Source organism: Schistosoma haematobium, chromosome 6, assembly GCF_000699445.3.
Source record: "Schistosoma haematobium chromosome 6, whole genome shotgun sequence".
NCBI lineage: Eukaryota > Metazoa > Platyhelminthes > Trematoda > Strigeidida > Schistosomatidae > Schistosoma > Schistosoma haematobium.
In genome coordinates this window covers 11,898,760-11,914,796 of record NC_067201.1, presented here as the reverse complement: position 1 = coordinate 11,914,796, position 16,037 = coordinate 11,898,760, and the positions used below count along the sequence as shown (strand labels likewise).

The 16,037-nt window shown below is 31.6% G+C and overlaps 1 protein-coding gene across 1 annotated transcript; it reads left to right on the top strand.

The window, feature by feature from the left end:
• Positions 1-5,428: 5,428 nt before the first annotated feature.
• On the top strand, positions 5,429-11,438 carry RNF8 (E3 ubiquitin-protein ligase rnf8; the record flags this gene model as incomplete). The annotated part of the gene is made up of 2 exons (XM_035731588.2): positions 5,429-7,529; positions 11,380-11,438. Exons 1-2 carry the CDS (start codon positions 6,947-6,949, stop codon positions 11,436-11,438), a joined length of 642 nt encoding a protein of 213 aa, XP_035585945.1. The 5' UTR covers positions 5,429-6,946.
• Positions 11,439-16,037: the final 4,599 nt, after the last annotated feature.

Below are 16,037 nucleotides of genomic sequence, written 5' to 3'. Positions count from 1 at the left end.
TTGGAATCTATTTCTGGACTATTACTATACTTATTTTCACGACACCTTCTATACGAACATTTGTGAATTCGTCAAACTGGTCGTAAAACGTGAAAAAATATCCTAAAAATTAGCAGCATTTTATACCAGCAATAATAATAATATGAACACTATCTATTCCGATGAGAATAAGGAATGATAACTGTGGAATCTGTTTGTGGACAAATACGATACATATATTTTATTGTATAATTGTTAAGTAACTAAACTATTCATATTCGTATCCCTCTTATTATGAGCTTTATTTTGACTTATGAACTATTATTATACGATTTACCATTCTTAAGTTATGCCCTGTCTATTAATTTCGGTCTCCTACATTCACAGCCACTTTTTGGTTAGATCTTATTCAAATTTTATTTCCTACTTTATGGTACGATGTGGTCTGTTTGGTTAGTATACAAACCCAGTATGTTTAAAATAAATGGTTCATATTGCAGAGGCTGAGATCGGTGTTCTGGACTTAACAGGCAGGGTTAAGCGGGAAGCAGGATCGGTAAAGAATCTAGATTACTCGTACGGGTTTTACCCGTCATTGGTCCGGTCGATAAATTACTGCTCTCTAAGTGGTGGTATCACTACATTATACATTGATAGGGACACAAACTCACAAGTTATAACATAAACATGGAAATAATTAGACGCCAGTTAACTGCTTACTAAGAGACCGGAAGATTTTGGATGTGATCCTCATGGACGTGCACTGTTTAGAAATCCAAGTCATAATAAAACACCTGTCTATTGCTATCTGGTCTTTAGAGGTTAGCCAACAAAGACCAGTTGATTATGTAAACCACAAAATATTTGTTAAACATATTTCTTCTTGTTAATTGGGAAGAAAATAAGCTTTTAATCACATTTCATATATTATTTTCTAATTACCATTTGATTTGATCTATTCAAATTATTTGTAAAACGTTTTAATAGAATTTGAATGGTGTTCTCACTCATAATTAGCAACTACTTCATACTACTTTCAGACTCATCAGTAATTCGAAGAACAAACTAAAATATGTTTTAATTAAGTCTAATTTTTGTTCAGTAATAAGTTTACTTTTAATTCATCTTAAAAATAAGAAATTTGTCCCAATTATTGATTGAATATTGATGATATTGTAAATTGACTTAGTTTTCAATGAATGTCCACTATAGGCCAGTTTATGATTTCAATAACAGTTCGGAAATCGCCCATAAAAAATTAATTGTACATTGAAAATAATTCAGTATAACATACTCTTCATTAATTTATTTAGTGAAAACCTCATTCACTATAACGCCTAGTATTTCCTTATATAGGTAAGGTTAGATATTCATTGACTGATTTTCAAATATAAGTAAAACCTATTTACAGATGAGTGTATTTCGTTAAAACAGTTGTCAATATTTCGGAAGGTCGTCAAGATCTCTATCTACCATCATTGTTTGTCTTTCTTATGTTGTGTAAATTTAAGTTTTCTCCTCTTTTAAATACCATTTTCCTCAGTTATAACTACAATGTAAATCTGTAGTCATATATTAAGCTGATATGTATTTAACGGTAACTTTCTTGTTTAAAATGAGATGCAGGTACATCCAGCTGACGAGTCCCAAAATGGGACGAAACGCGGGTTTTGCATTCTACTGCTAGCCACTATCTATCCATGCTTTTAAAACAATTATTTATAATTACTGTTCATAATAATAAGCCTGTTATCATAATTATTTATAGTTTTACATCGTGTATTGTATGTCTTACGGAAAAAAAAGAGAATTATTTTACACATTATTTCCTGGGTCTATCACTCACTCATAAACAGATCACTTAAACATCTATTTACAAGGATATTTTGCTTATTAAGTTGTAATAGTGATACAGTTTGAATTATTTGTAAAAGTTTGTATTTATTGTTGTTGTTGATAATAATAAAGACCATAATTTCTCAGTTTCTGCTGATATTTATGTTCATCCGTAGCGGATGCCTCGACGTTGCTACATTTGTCCCTAATTTGTTGAGTATACTCAGATAATAAATCAACATTGAGTTTAACACATGCGTTTTAATCTATTAGAGAATAATCAAATAGATATACCTTTATCCCAAGTTGATATTTACAATTATTATCTCTGGTGTCGTCTTTGTTCTGTACGTGTCGGGTCTGTTGTATCCCCCCGTCTTACTGCTCAAACTTGGAAACGAGAATCACTACAGTTTCCATGACCCGGAGCAAAAACACAAAAACGGTTTCCATGTTATATAAATTAAAAAACACAGTTTCTGTAAAATACGTACGAAATTTAAACAGAATAATACAAAGGATATAAATCTCACGCTGGCTGAAAATGTGCACCTGTCATGCTGAATAGTGTTGACACTTAGTTGATACAAATACATTGTTCAGAAATAATGTCAGACTGGAAAATATAAAAAGAAAAACACACTGGTTGAAATGTTACACTGAGAATAAAAGTAATGTCAGTGTCATTCAAGGAATGGAACTAACGTCAGAATATATAACATCGAATTAGAGCAAACATGAACTTGCTTTCTTATCCTAGCTTAACAACAATGAAATAGTAAAATGAGCAAAGCTTGTAGAAAACTGGAGAAGATTTTAGATGAATATTCAAAAGAAGATTTTGACATGAAATTTCACGGAATGAAATCATGAGTCAGTTGAAGCTGGACCACCATGGAAAACCTGGAAGCACTGGACGGCCGTTTCGTCCTATTATGAGACTCCTCAGCAGTGCGCGTCCACGACCCCGCACCCCGCGGGACTCAAACCCAGGACCCACTGGTTTCGCTCTGTGAAATTTCTAAAATCTCCACAAACCCTTCCTGATAATAATCATCTGCTCACTAGTGACTGACTTCAAGAAATACTCCTGGAGTTCTAGTGGGAAGCCGTTACCAGTGGAGTTCAATCAGGTCTGTTGTGAGATATCAGCTCACTGAAGACAATCGTATACGGTGGCGCAACTTCGTGGATTGGTTGAAGTTAGACATTAACACTGTTGGACGCCGGCTCAGTGGTCTAGTGGTTAAGTGCTCGCGCGCAACACCCGTAGGCCCTGGGTTCGAGTCCCGCGGGGTGCGGGGTCGTGGGTGCGCTCTGCTGAGGAGTCCCATGGTGGTCTAGCTTCAACTGACTCATGTTTTCAATCCGTGAAATTATTTATTTGCTAAATATCGGAAATTATGATCCCCTAATGCTGATTCTATTTCAATATATAAACTTCGGTTGATCTGATATAATGATACCGTAATGTTTGGACAAGCCAAGACCAGACGGAATAATCAGACTAAATTAGAAGGGAAACACATATTATTTATTAATTATATACACTTAGTCTTCAATCTTTCATTTGCATCTATTGTGTATTTTGCAACTTGAGCTAGTTGTAGACTGCCTTCTATAGCTTTTCTTCTAGCCTCATATGTATTCGGAACTTCACCGTGTTTTGGCTGGCTTCTTAAGATACCTGTCTCCAGCTGTTGACTAACAACTCATATACAACGGTCTACTGTATACTACTTATAAGCAATCCTATGAGTAGAGTCCATTGCAATACTACAACTAGCTAACTCCACCAATGTTCTTTTTTGTGTGTCAATTCTTTTATAATAGTTACTTTAATTTATTTTGCATCAATATCATCTACATTTACAGTCAATACACTCCTAGAAACATGTTTAATAAATGTTCATGCTGATTTGAAATAATAATAATTCGAGATTCAATTCATATTTCAGGCTGTAATAGGTTGAAAGAAAATCAACAAAATAAATAAAATCCCACTATATCTTGTTCTTGTGTTCTTTTTATAAGCTGAAACGATAACTACATTGATTACAGTAGTAAATCCACATAATAATATTAACACTTATTATTATTATTATTACTATTACGTGAAATAATTAGTTGTGACATGTGATGTAATTTAACAGCCAAAATATTGTTTTCACAATATTACAATGATAGATTAAGTTACCAGGAAAAGAAAATGCGTGTGTCACAGTAAACCAAGTGACAGTGACCACTGACAAAAGAAAATATAGTTGTCACACTTAATACAATGATTTGTTAGAAAAAAATATTTCGAAAACAAATTTTTTTTTCCTACCTACCTTGGTATTCAACTATATGAATGTATCAATGAATTTCTACTTTAGGTGTAAACTGTGCTTGTTTGTTTGTTTGTTATTCTTTTAAATACACTTTGTGGTAGATCATATTCTTCGTTTCTGACTTCGTCAAGATAGTGAGAAAGTAGTTATGTAATTAAAAAAAGAAATAATAATGTCATTTTTTAATTATATAACTGAATCAGTTTGAAATAATACGAATAAGAGTTGAGTAACGCTAAACCTAATAAAATGTTCTATTATAAATAATGTTTAGAACTTAGATCTTTGGAATACAATGAATTTCGAAGGTCTATTCAAGACTCTGTATAATTTATTTTCTAACTGCGAGAATTGTATTTCAATTTTAGAACTAACCAACCATCAGTTAAGTTATAGTTTATATCATAAACTGATATTAATGAGACAGCTATTTGAAAACTAGTAAACGGTGAACATTTGTTTTGTCCTGTTTTAGGATACTCCAATGGTGTATGTTCGAACCCAGGGCTTTCGGTTTCAAAATAAACGCTCACCTTCTAGACTATTGAACCGTTGTGGTCGTAGATGCACACTACCGAGTACTCTCGTACTAGAACGAAATAACTGTTCAATATTTCCTGGTTAACAATGGTTGTCTAAAATCAGTCAGTGATGTAAGCTATGAAAATTGAACAGTCTACGAAAATCCCCTATATTTGTTAATTACATATCTTAAGTTTATTATATGCTCACAGGCTTTTACGACAAACTAAACAATTTTTCTCAGTGACTGATATCTAAAAACATAAAAGTATAAAGACCGCAGTATTTTGTGTATTTCCCCTTCTAGTCGACATTTTAACAATACAGGAAGACCTGTATTTTTTTTAATTATTTCAAATATCAAGCGTACGTTATGAGTGAAATAGTTTAATACCAGAATAGGTTGAAGTAGTTTACTTATATAGATCAATAACACATAATCACTATGGCAACAGTTTATTTTAATACCTTTTGAATATTTATTAGTTGAATAAACATTAAACGATAATTCTCTTCACGATTTTGAATTGTTTATGCCGAGAATTCTCTGTTCTAATCAAATAAATGGTATTAAATAAATTAAGTATTATAAGTATGATTGTTGTGAAGAATAAATATGATAATATATGGAGAGTCCTTACTGAGAAATTAACATCAAACGAAAGATCATTAGGATGTAATATTAACACTAGATGTCAATGATATTTTACAAGTATAGTGGTTGATTAGAAGCTTAAATAAATTTCATACATAGATGGTGGTTAGTGATGGAATCCAAGACACGCGTTTCATACATCCCTATATATTAGTACAAACTTATGCAAATATGAAGATAATGACTAGATTAATTTTAAGCCATAAAAATTGTCATCTATTTAATATTATTAACACTAATATCAACTACCAATGACTCAAACTTACATATACATACACAGATAATTCGTTCAGTCATTTATTTTCACATCGTGAAGTTTTTACATGATTCACATTTAACTAACGGTTGTTATTCTATAGTTGAATTCATTAGTCAATTAAAGCTAGACCACCATGGAAAACATGAAAGCACTGGATGGCCGTTTCGTTCTATTGTGGGACTCTCCAGCAGTGCGCATCCATGATCCCGCCTCGCGAGATTCCAACTCAGGATCTATCAGTCTCTCCCGCGAACGCTTAACCTCTAAACCATTGAGCCGACCGGCATCCAACGGTGTTAGTGTCTAACTTCAATTAATCCACGAAATTGAGCGATACGTCTACCATTGTCTTCAGTGAGTTACTATCTTACAACAGACCTAGTTAAACTCTACTGGTCACTGCTCCTCACTAGAACTGCAGGAAATCCCACTAATGAGTACATAATGATTATAATCAAAGAGGGGTTTTGTGGAGATTTTAGTAATTTAATAGTTGAATTCATGAGACGAATCCCACGAATCTCGCGTGGCGGAATCGTGCATGTGCATTGCTGAGGAATCCCCTACTACGACAAAATGGCTGTTCAGTGCTTCCAGGTTTTCCATGGTGGTCTAGATTCAATTAACTCATGAATTCAATTATAAAAATTACTAAAATCTCAGTTGACCAGATATCATCAGCAACATCCAACTGTATGAGGAAACAAATCAACTTCTAGGTGAAAAAGAGATTAGGAAAAGACAGAAACCATCAAACTGCATCACGGGGCAAGCCCTAACTTGTAATCCTAAAGGAAAACGAAAAACAGGAAGGCCGAACAATACACTACGTCGAAAATCGGAAGCAGACATGAAAAGGTTGATTAACATCTGAAAACAATTTCTCAGGACAAAATTAGATGTAGAATGCTTCTAGGTATCCGATGCTCCTCTACAAGGAATAACAGGCGTAAGTAAATGAGTAAAAGTAACCATTGCTTTCAAGAGATAATTGTTATTGACCAAAATGACATACGACGTTAATTTCAATGAGAGCGAATTAATTATTTCAAACAATTTTTCTACAAATATACTCTCACCTATTGAAATATATTTAAGCACGAAGTACATTTTATTCGTATCAAGTTTTTTTTAAAACTCTAATGAATTAAAAAATAGTATAGGCTATGGAGTCTTATTACTAATACAATCACTAACACATACCATTTCTTTTCCATTTATATCCAAATCAATATAAAGTCACATTTCAAATCATATGACCACAACTAAATAGATACATTTGTTCTACCCAGTATATAAATATGTAGAAAACTAACATAGAAACTAAATTAATTAAATTTTCATTATTATTATTATTTTATTATGATGATACAATCATCAATTAATATGAAATTATCATCTATAAATCGTTCAACTCAAGTGAATGAAATATTATCAAGTTGTTTAGTTGATGCTCAATCATATACATGTCAATCTAATGAAAAATTAATTCAACATAATGAAATATTTAATCAAATTGAAACTTATAAAAATGTCACATTTATTGATTTAGATGATATACAATTAACTAATAATCAATTATTAGATAATTTAATTAAAGAATCATTTCTATGTTCTATATGTCGTGGTCTATTAGTTCGAACTCGTTTATTATCATGTGGTCATCAATTTTGTCGTGAATGTTTATATTATTGGTTTAAAATACGTAATACATGTCCATTATGTAGAAAATATGTAAATAGAAATATATCTGCAATAAATATTGATAATTTTTTAGATGAATTAATTGAACATGGATCTAATGAAGCATTAAAATATCAACGTAAACAACGTAAAATTGAAAAAGCAAGTGAATTATTAGATTATAAATTAGATATAAATAATTCAAGAGATATATTACATACTGTTACAGAGACTTATGTTCAAACTACAGCATATGTTGATAGTAAGTAATATTATCATTTATGATAAGTAACATGTTTACATTTTTATATTATTTATTTGAACACATCAATACTGGTACAAGGGGGAAGCAGATAGATATGCACCACACAAAACTTATTAGATTTGTGTAAGGGCTGTGATACTGCCTGGATGCCCAAACCGGAGCAGGTGGTTTTCTTAGGGGGGCCACACCTGGAGCCTTCAACTTGAAGGTCTGATCCAGAAGGCAGCGGAGCATCGTAAGGAGATGCAGTCCCATGGTAGCCGGTGACCAACCATTGGTTCATACGCCATTTGTTACCTCAGGGTACTGGAGTCCATGTGCACCATTGGTTTGGAATCAGGGTTTTCCAACTCCCCTACGTGAACTCTCCATGTCCACCAACCCGGCTAAAGCGCCGAACATTCGCTTTTCGTCCTCTCAATTTCGTAAACAACAACCCGGTGAGAGAAGGCAGTGAGTATGACTTCCCTGGCAGAGGCTCTATACGCGTGGCCATGTGAGAGCATTTGAAGAGGGAGAGAGGACTCGCCCCACTCTCGGCCGTACCAGGGCATTTGGAGGCACATTAATATTATCTAACAGTTATCCAACTACATCAGCTCAATATTTTTATATATTATATATAACTGTTAGATAATAATAATATTAATAATAACAAGGATAAAACATTTTGTTAAGCAAGTAGAGTACTGCCGTTAGAACTTAATTTGAAGTTATTATGTAGCTAGACAAAAATTTGTGTATATAAATAATTTAAAAGTAGACAAGAAAGTATAGATATTAATTATAATAAAAAAGAAATCAAAGATGTATCTAATCTTAGATTGATACTATGAATGGTTCAAAGTTAGATCAACACTCATGATATCAATCTAAGCTCAGCAATCTCCACAATCCCTTGCTGATAATTAGTAGGTGCTCACTAGTGATTGGCTTCAACATGGATTTCTTGCAGTTCTAGTGAGAAGTCATGACCAGTGGAGTTCATTCATGTCTGTTGTGAGGCAGTTACTGACTGAAGACAATAGAGGACGGTGGCGCAATATCGTGGATTAGTTGAAGTTGGAGATTAACACCGTTGGATGCCGATTGGCTCAGTAGTCTAGAGATTAGGCGTTCGCACATGAGACGGATTAGAATCCCGTGTGCGAGATCATGGATGTGTACTAGTGGGGTGTCTCATACTAAGGTGAGACGACCGTCAAACACTGCTTCCAGGTTTTCAATAGTGACTCAATATTGATTCATTCATGATACCATTCTAAGCTCAACAATCTCCACAAGCCCTTACTGATAAATATATCTAAACAAGGTGGTAAAATAAGGTACAGATAAAGAAAATAATTACTTTCATTGAACTTGGCATGTGAGAAAGATTTAACTTACCCACATGCAGTTCAATGGATAACTCAACAAATAAATAAATAAAATAACGACTGAACAGTTGTAATGTTATTTCAAAGATTGCTTTAACTGTGGACCTCCATATTAGACTGGTTGATTGTCACCTGATTGGCCAATGCATAGCACTACGTGACTATATCCTTTTTTAACATAAAAACTTTATCTTCATAAGAAGTGTATTTTTTTTTACTATGCAACAAAATCTGGAAACAATCGATAGATCGAATAATAACACACCTTAGGTTATGCTAACCAGTGCTTCTGTGTGATGCGACGGTATCAAAAAGCAAAATGACATTTTTAACTCATTACGATTCATGTCCAACATTAGTTTCATTCTTCAATTCAATATGATGATCATTTGGTGTAGAATATGCTTTATTTTCAGTGTGCTATTTTGTTCAGCATAATATTGATTTACTTCAGTGTGATGTAAGCATTCAAGATATGATAGTCCTGTATTAAATTAACGTTAATTATATTCGGCATGAAATACAACATACGATTTCGCCATGAATTCCTATATGTGACTTTTTACTAATCAATAATCTAATAGGTGCAAAAATCAATATGTGTATGAGTGCATATTTGAATAGAGTGATCATCATGTTTTAGAGGTAAAATAAATCTTCACTTGTATCAGTCTTCCTTATTCTTACTTTTGAGTCTTGGAAATTGTAGCGATACCTCGTTTTCAAGTATAACTATTAACAGACGCATATATAACACTGTGGTAATACACTATTTCATAGATATGAATAAAATTTAAAGTGTACACCTATCTTTGCAAATAACAATCACGAATCTTGCTTTCATGATAATAGAATATTTCAACTGTAGTATGTTTTATTAGCTGATGTTATGACATGAAACTATCTCATGATCAAAATCTATGATGATGTAAACAAAATTATTCTTCAGTGATAAAATGATTCTTTGATCTCAAAAATGTTATCAATAATTACAAACCTACCTAGTTGTTTATGACAAATACAAATCTTTATCAATTAAACTACTATATCAAAATACTGTGTATAATGAAACGATCAAACTGTATTACTACGTGATTTCAACAGTTTCAAATAGACTCTGATCTTGAATTATAATGCTCCACATGAAAACTTGAAAAATATTTCTCAAAACAATCAATTCAATTCGTAACGCTTTAAGTTTTAAATAAAAATAAGTATCAGTGAGACTATAATTTATGGACGACCTTTGAGCGACATCAAAGTGACCATGAGAGTGTCCACCTACTAACTAGGGCTAAATGAGGGTTTATAAAGTAGTTTGAAAAATAAGGATTATGATTCACAGTTGATGGTTAAGGTTAAGAATTAGATTCGAGGTTTTTCATCACGAACTGACATCAGGTAAAATGCTAAAACTCATATTTAGCCAAATGAATGCGTGAATTTCGCGCCTAAAATCCAAGACCTGTTATCCTAAATCTGAATGGTTCGTCCATAAATTGTAGTCTTACTTAAATATCTTCAGTTTTCTATGTCAGAAAAAAGACATGAATTTAGTACAAATCAGTACTGTAGTTTTACCATGTAAAATAATATAATGCTTAAACGGAATACATTTGAAAACTGACATTGACATGAATTTCTCAGAGTAACAGTGAAGTGAACAAGAACACCAGTGAGGACAATAGAATGTAGCTAACACAAAATTACAGGACTTGTTAGTAAAATCTAACAATCAAATAGTAAATATGTAATTTGCAAAATGTCCATCAATTGTTTCGTAATGACTCAGACTTCATTGTTCTTGCATTTTCATACAAATTGCATTTTGTTTCCATTCTTTACTGTTCGATCCTCTTGTCTCTCTGCTGCCAGGCCTTCTGTTCACGACTAACATCATATACTACTTATAGTCAATATAAGTAGCACACACCATAACAGTAGGAAAACTAGGATTCATGAAATTAACTAAGTAATTAATGATATAGCTACTCATCAATGATGATGAACATTGATGACATTCTTCCGTGAATAGTTATATACATGTATTAATAAACAATTTCAAACATATTAAGAAGCCTAAATTTCTGAATTTCCAGTATTACAACCAAGTTAGTCATTGGTAAACTTATTCTCGTCCTAGCTTCTCTTTAATAAATTAACTCATTAAACTATTAAACAAGATTTTTTTCTGAATGGCATATTTAACTGATAAGGCGAGATATATACACACATAAATTAATAATAAAGGTCATGGGTTCGACCATGGATGTTGTATATATATTAACAATGTTGGGAAGTTCTATATTAGAATGAAACATTTACCTGTTGTTTCTCAGTTTTCAGTGGTTTCCTACCTAATATTAATCCATAATGTGAAATATAGTGTTATTATTTACTTTAATTATTGATTTTGTAACTTACTAAAATTAGCAGTTGACGTTGTTTTGTTTTTAATTTTTTTTTTAAAGGTACACAAAGTAACGTAATGACAGATAGAACAACTTACTACTCAAATATGAATGAATAAAATTGATAAAGAATAGGCAATAATCATTAACAATTTCACATAATTTTTTGTTTTATTTGACATCATCTATGCATAATGAATAAATAACTACGTAAATATGAATTTCTGAGTTTGTTCTTTTTCTTTTTAATTATGTAAATTTTGACATAGCAACAAGCTTGTCAATATATGTACTGGTTAATTATGAAAAATGTGATTGATTCATGAGCTGAAGATAATATATTCTCTGAGTAATTACTTAATCACCATTGTTGTCAAATACATTACATCATCTAATTGATTGTATACAATTTCGATTGTAAACAAGTCAATGAGAAAAGACCGTTTATGTTATATGACTGAAGATGACCAGCAAGAAGCTTCTTAAATCCAATAATTCATGATTTAGACATAAAGGGATATGATATCAAGTTATTCACACGAGTGGTTTTATTGCAACTGAATCGATAAAATTTGATTAATACTAAAGTATTAGACAAATATGACAGTACTGACCATTAAGTTATCAATCAATTTTAGATTCTGTATTGTTGTTAAATGTGTGTAATAAACTTCTATTTTCCAGTTAATTTTTGAGTATTTTAAGTGCTAAATAACGAGAAAATTCATAATATAATCAAGTAATAAGTAAATGTTTTACATTCACCTTTTAAAAGCCAAGCCCGATAGTGTTCTGAGATGCATTTGGAAAATGATCGGTTTGTGCGGCCTACCATTCTTGGATGTGTTAAGGATAAACTTCTGCTTTGGGCCACATCAATGTGTATCTATAAATTTACTTGCTCATGTGGGGCAGATTACATAGGCCGCACAAAGCGATCATTTTCCAAACGCATCTCAGAACACTATCCGGCTTAGCTTTTAAAAGGTGAATGTAAAACAATTACTAGTTCTATATAGGAGCATTTAATAAACTGTGGACACATCGCTCCAAAGGATTCCTCTTTCAAGTAATAAGTTTTCAACAATAAACAATCTTCTAATTACGTAATCTCGTTCGTAGATTATGTATAGAATTTAATATGGAAACTTAGAATAAGCTGAATTAATATTTATGTAACAGCAAAGTAAATAAACACTGAAATACAATTATCATTAGATTGTTCATATAAATACTTTTGCATTGCGTAATCAAGATTTACTTTTCATTATGCCTTTTAACAGAAGTTTAGTGACTGAATCATTAAGAACTGAAAACTATCAGTCTTTTGAAAATACTTACATTGTACAAATTATGTAACAGTTGGATATGATCAAGAAAGGCAATCATGATCTAAGATATTGTTGATAAATTTGTCATAATGAACAACGTTTACCTATAGGAAAATAGAGTTCGGTAAAATAAATGTAAAAAGATAATTAACTGATATTTTTGTATCATTGTTTGGTTGGAGTAGGTGGCATGAACGTAGCACCTATGTTTCGGGCTATTTTGTATTTATAAAAATAGGTTACTTAAAGTCCTAAAGCAAATGAACCCGGATCACTCAGCTTGACAATTTCAGACATTCGTACTGAGCTACTTGGAGCTCAATCAACCTCTTGTGGGATTAAGATGCTTACAAATGATTGATCACTGGGTAGTAACTATTGTTATGTTTGTCTAATCATTTCAGTCCTGATTAACTACCTACAACCAATGGAAAATTCAACACGATGTCTAGTCATTTACACTAGTGATCGAATTTCATTCTCATCGATGGAATACGTCCGGAACTTAAAAGACTGGATGAATAATTAATAGGTTATCACTTAACGGTTTGTCATTTGTATGATATAGTTTCTATGCAACTTTCATTACAAATAAACTTTATCTAGAAAGCTATTGGATTTTACACTAGTTTGAAATTCTCCAACACTGAACATATAGGGTAGAAATCCAAGACGTTGTGGATAGAATATTTATTTAAAATGAAAACTCAGTTTATTGAAATTAGATTTCTAAACGTTTATCAAATATGTAACTGTATTTATCAACGTTACTTAAAATAATTTTCTATTTTAACTTATTCGGTTACTGTATTTATTCTTAGACACGTTGACATCCAAGTCTTCACATTACTAATTTAAGCAAACATGACAGATATGACATGATATATATATATATATATATATATATATATATATATATATATATATATATATATATATATATATAGCTTGTAATGCGTGTCAGATACACACCATAAATAATAGATAACTCACCAATATGATGATGATGATGATGATGATGATGATGATGATGATGATGATGATGATGATGATGATGATGATGATGATGATGATGATGATGATGATGATGATGATGATGATGATGATGATGATGATGATGATGATGATGATGATGATGATGATGATGATGATGATGATGATGATGATGATGATGATGATGATGATGATGATGATGATGATGATGATGATGATGATGATGATGATGATGATGATGATGATGATGATGATGATGATGATGATGATGATGATGATGATGATGATGATGATGATGATGATGATGATGATGATGATGATGATGATGATGATGATGATGATGATGATGATGATGATGATGATGATGATGATGATGATGATGATGATGATGATGATGATGATGATGATGATGATGATGATGATGATGATGATGATGATGATGATGATGATGATGATGATGATGATGATGATGATGATGATGATGATGATGATGATGATGATGATGATGATGATGATGATGATGATGATGATGATGATGATGATGATGATGATGATGATGATGATGATGATGATGATGATGATGATGATGATGATGATGATGATGATGATGATGATGATGATGATGATGATGATGATGATGATGATGATGATGATGATGATGATGATGATGATGATGATGATGATGATGAAATTTTCTAATCAGTAATAAAAGCACTAAGCTTTCTATCATAAATATACATTTTACATTTACATAAAGATTTTGCTTTTAATTATGTATGATCGACAGCTGAACTTATAAAATAATAGTCATTTTCAAGTACCACTTTTATTCAAGCAATTTATAAGTATACAATATTATTCTTTAATAAATCGAAAACAAATAATGATTTGATAGGCTGAAGAATAAAATAAAATTCTTTCGTAAATTAGATAAATCTCTTTTGGGGAACATTTAAGTCGTTGAATGTTTTCTACCTGTAAAGCATTTTGTTATTTAAACTTGAAATTCAAATATTTCATACAAACTAATTTATTGTAAAATATAATCAGAATTGGGATTTGTGGAGACTGTAGTGATTTTAACAGTCGAATCCATGAATCGGTTGAAGTTAGATATTAACACCGCTGGATGCTGGATCAGTGGTTTACTGGTTAGGCGTCCCGGGTTCAAGCCCCACGTGCGGAGTCACGGATGAGCACTGCTAAAGAGTTCTATACTATGATGAAACCACCATCCAGTGTCTCCAGGTTTTCACTAATGATCTATCACTGGTCGGTTCATGATTTCAATGTAATTCAACAACATCCGGAACATTTTGTAATCACTGATAGTCCATTTTCACACTCAGTCAACGCGGAATGTTAATTTAAATATTGAATAAATTAACAATTTGAAATTAAAATACGTGATTTCGAAATAAAAATATGAGCAGGATATGTAGAGTTTGAGATGTTTGCGAAATACTTATAAACACTTCATCCTAATGTACAGTGTTTCTTAATCTTAGATCCATTTCAACTACAGAACTCAGGTCTGACGAAATATCGTTATGTACAGTTAAGAATTGAAATCTACATTCCAACAGTTATATATATATTTTTAAAGTAACTGATTCGAATCAATCTTAAGAAATAATATAACATGCAGCTATTGAATAGAGTGTCTATACTTTACTCAGACATGAATGGTTAGTCAAAGATTCATATCTTCTCGGAATCAATACTAACTAACATCAGAAAGAGACGAAATGACATGGACTAAGCAATCTTCTCTCTTTCTCAATGTATTCTTGATATCAAACGAATTCCCTATGTCAAGAAATTTGTAAGGGTACTTTAAACTTCTAAATTTATAAATGAACGATTACCAACAGTTTCAGAACAAAAATATTGATTTAATATTTACCTTTAAAAATAAGCACTTAATATAATAAATCTATTCGTGGATTAACCTGTTACTACGTATCACAATTACAATCAACAACAAAAATAATTCAAGTTTAATTTCATTTATTATTTTGATTAAAGGTAACACATTGAAAGAAAATAGTAAATTTTTACTCATAACTACAACTAAACTTTGTTTAGATCGATAAGTTACCATAATTTACCAAATCAACAAATCATGAAATAATCATTTTATTTCTATGTGATTATTCTTTAATTTCATCGTTACATTTTTATTATTTTTTTTGGGGGGGGGTAAGAGATTCTATATTCATTGGTTAATAAAAGATTTCTCAATTGACTTTTGATTCATTCCTGAATGTCTAAATAAATTTTGTTATGATTGCATATATTACATTATGATGTTTGGTTAGTAACTGTTTAGAATGTGATTAGTCCATTCATAAAAACGAATTTATGCACATATATTGTATACACTCAGATTGT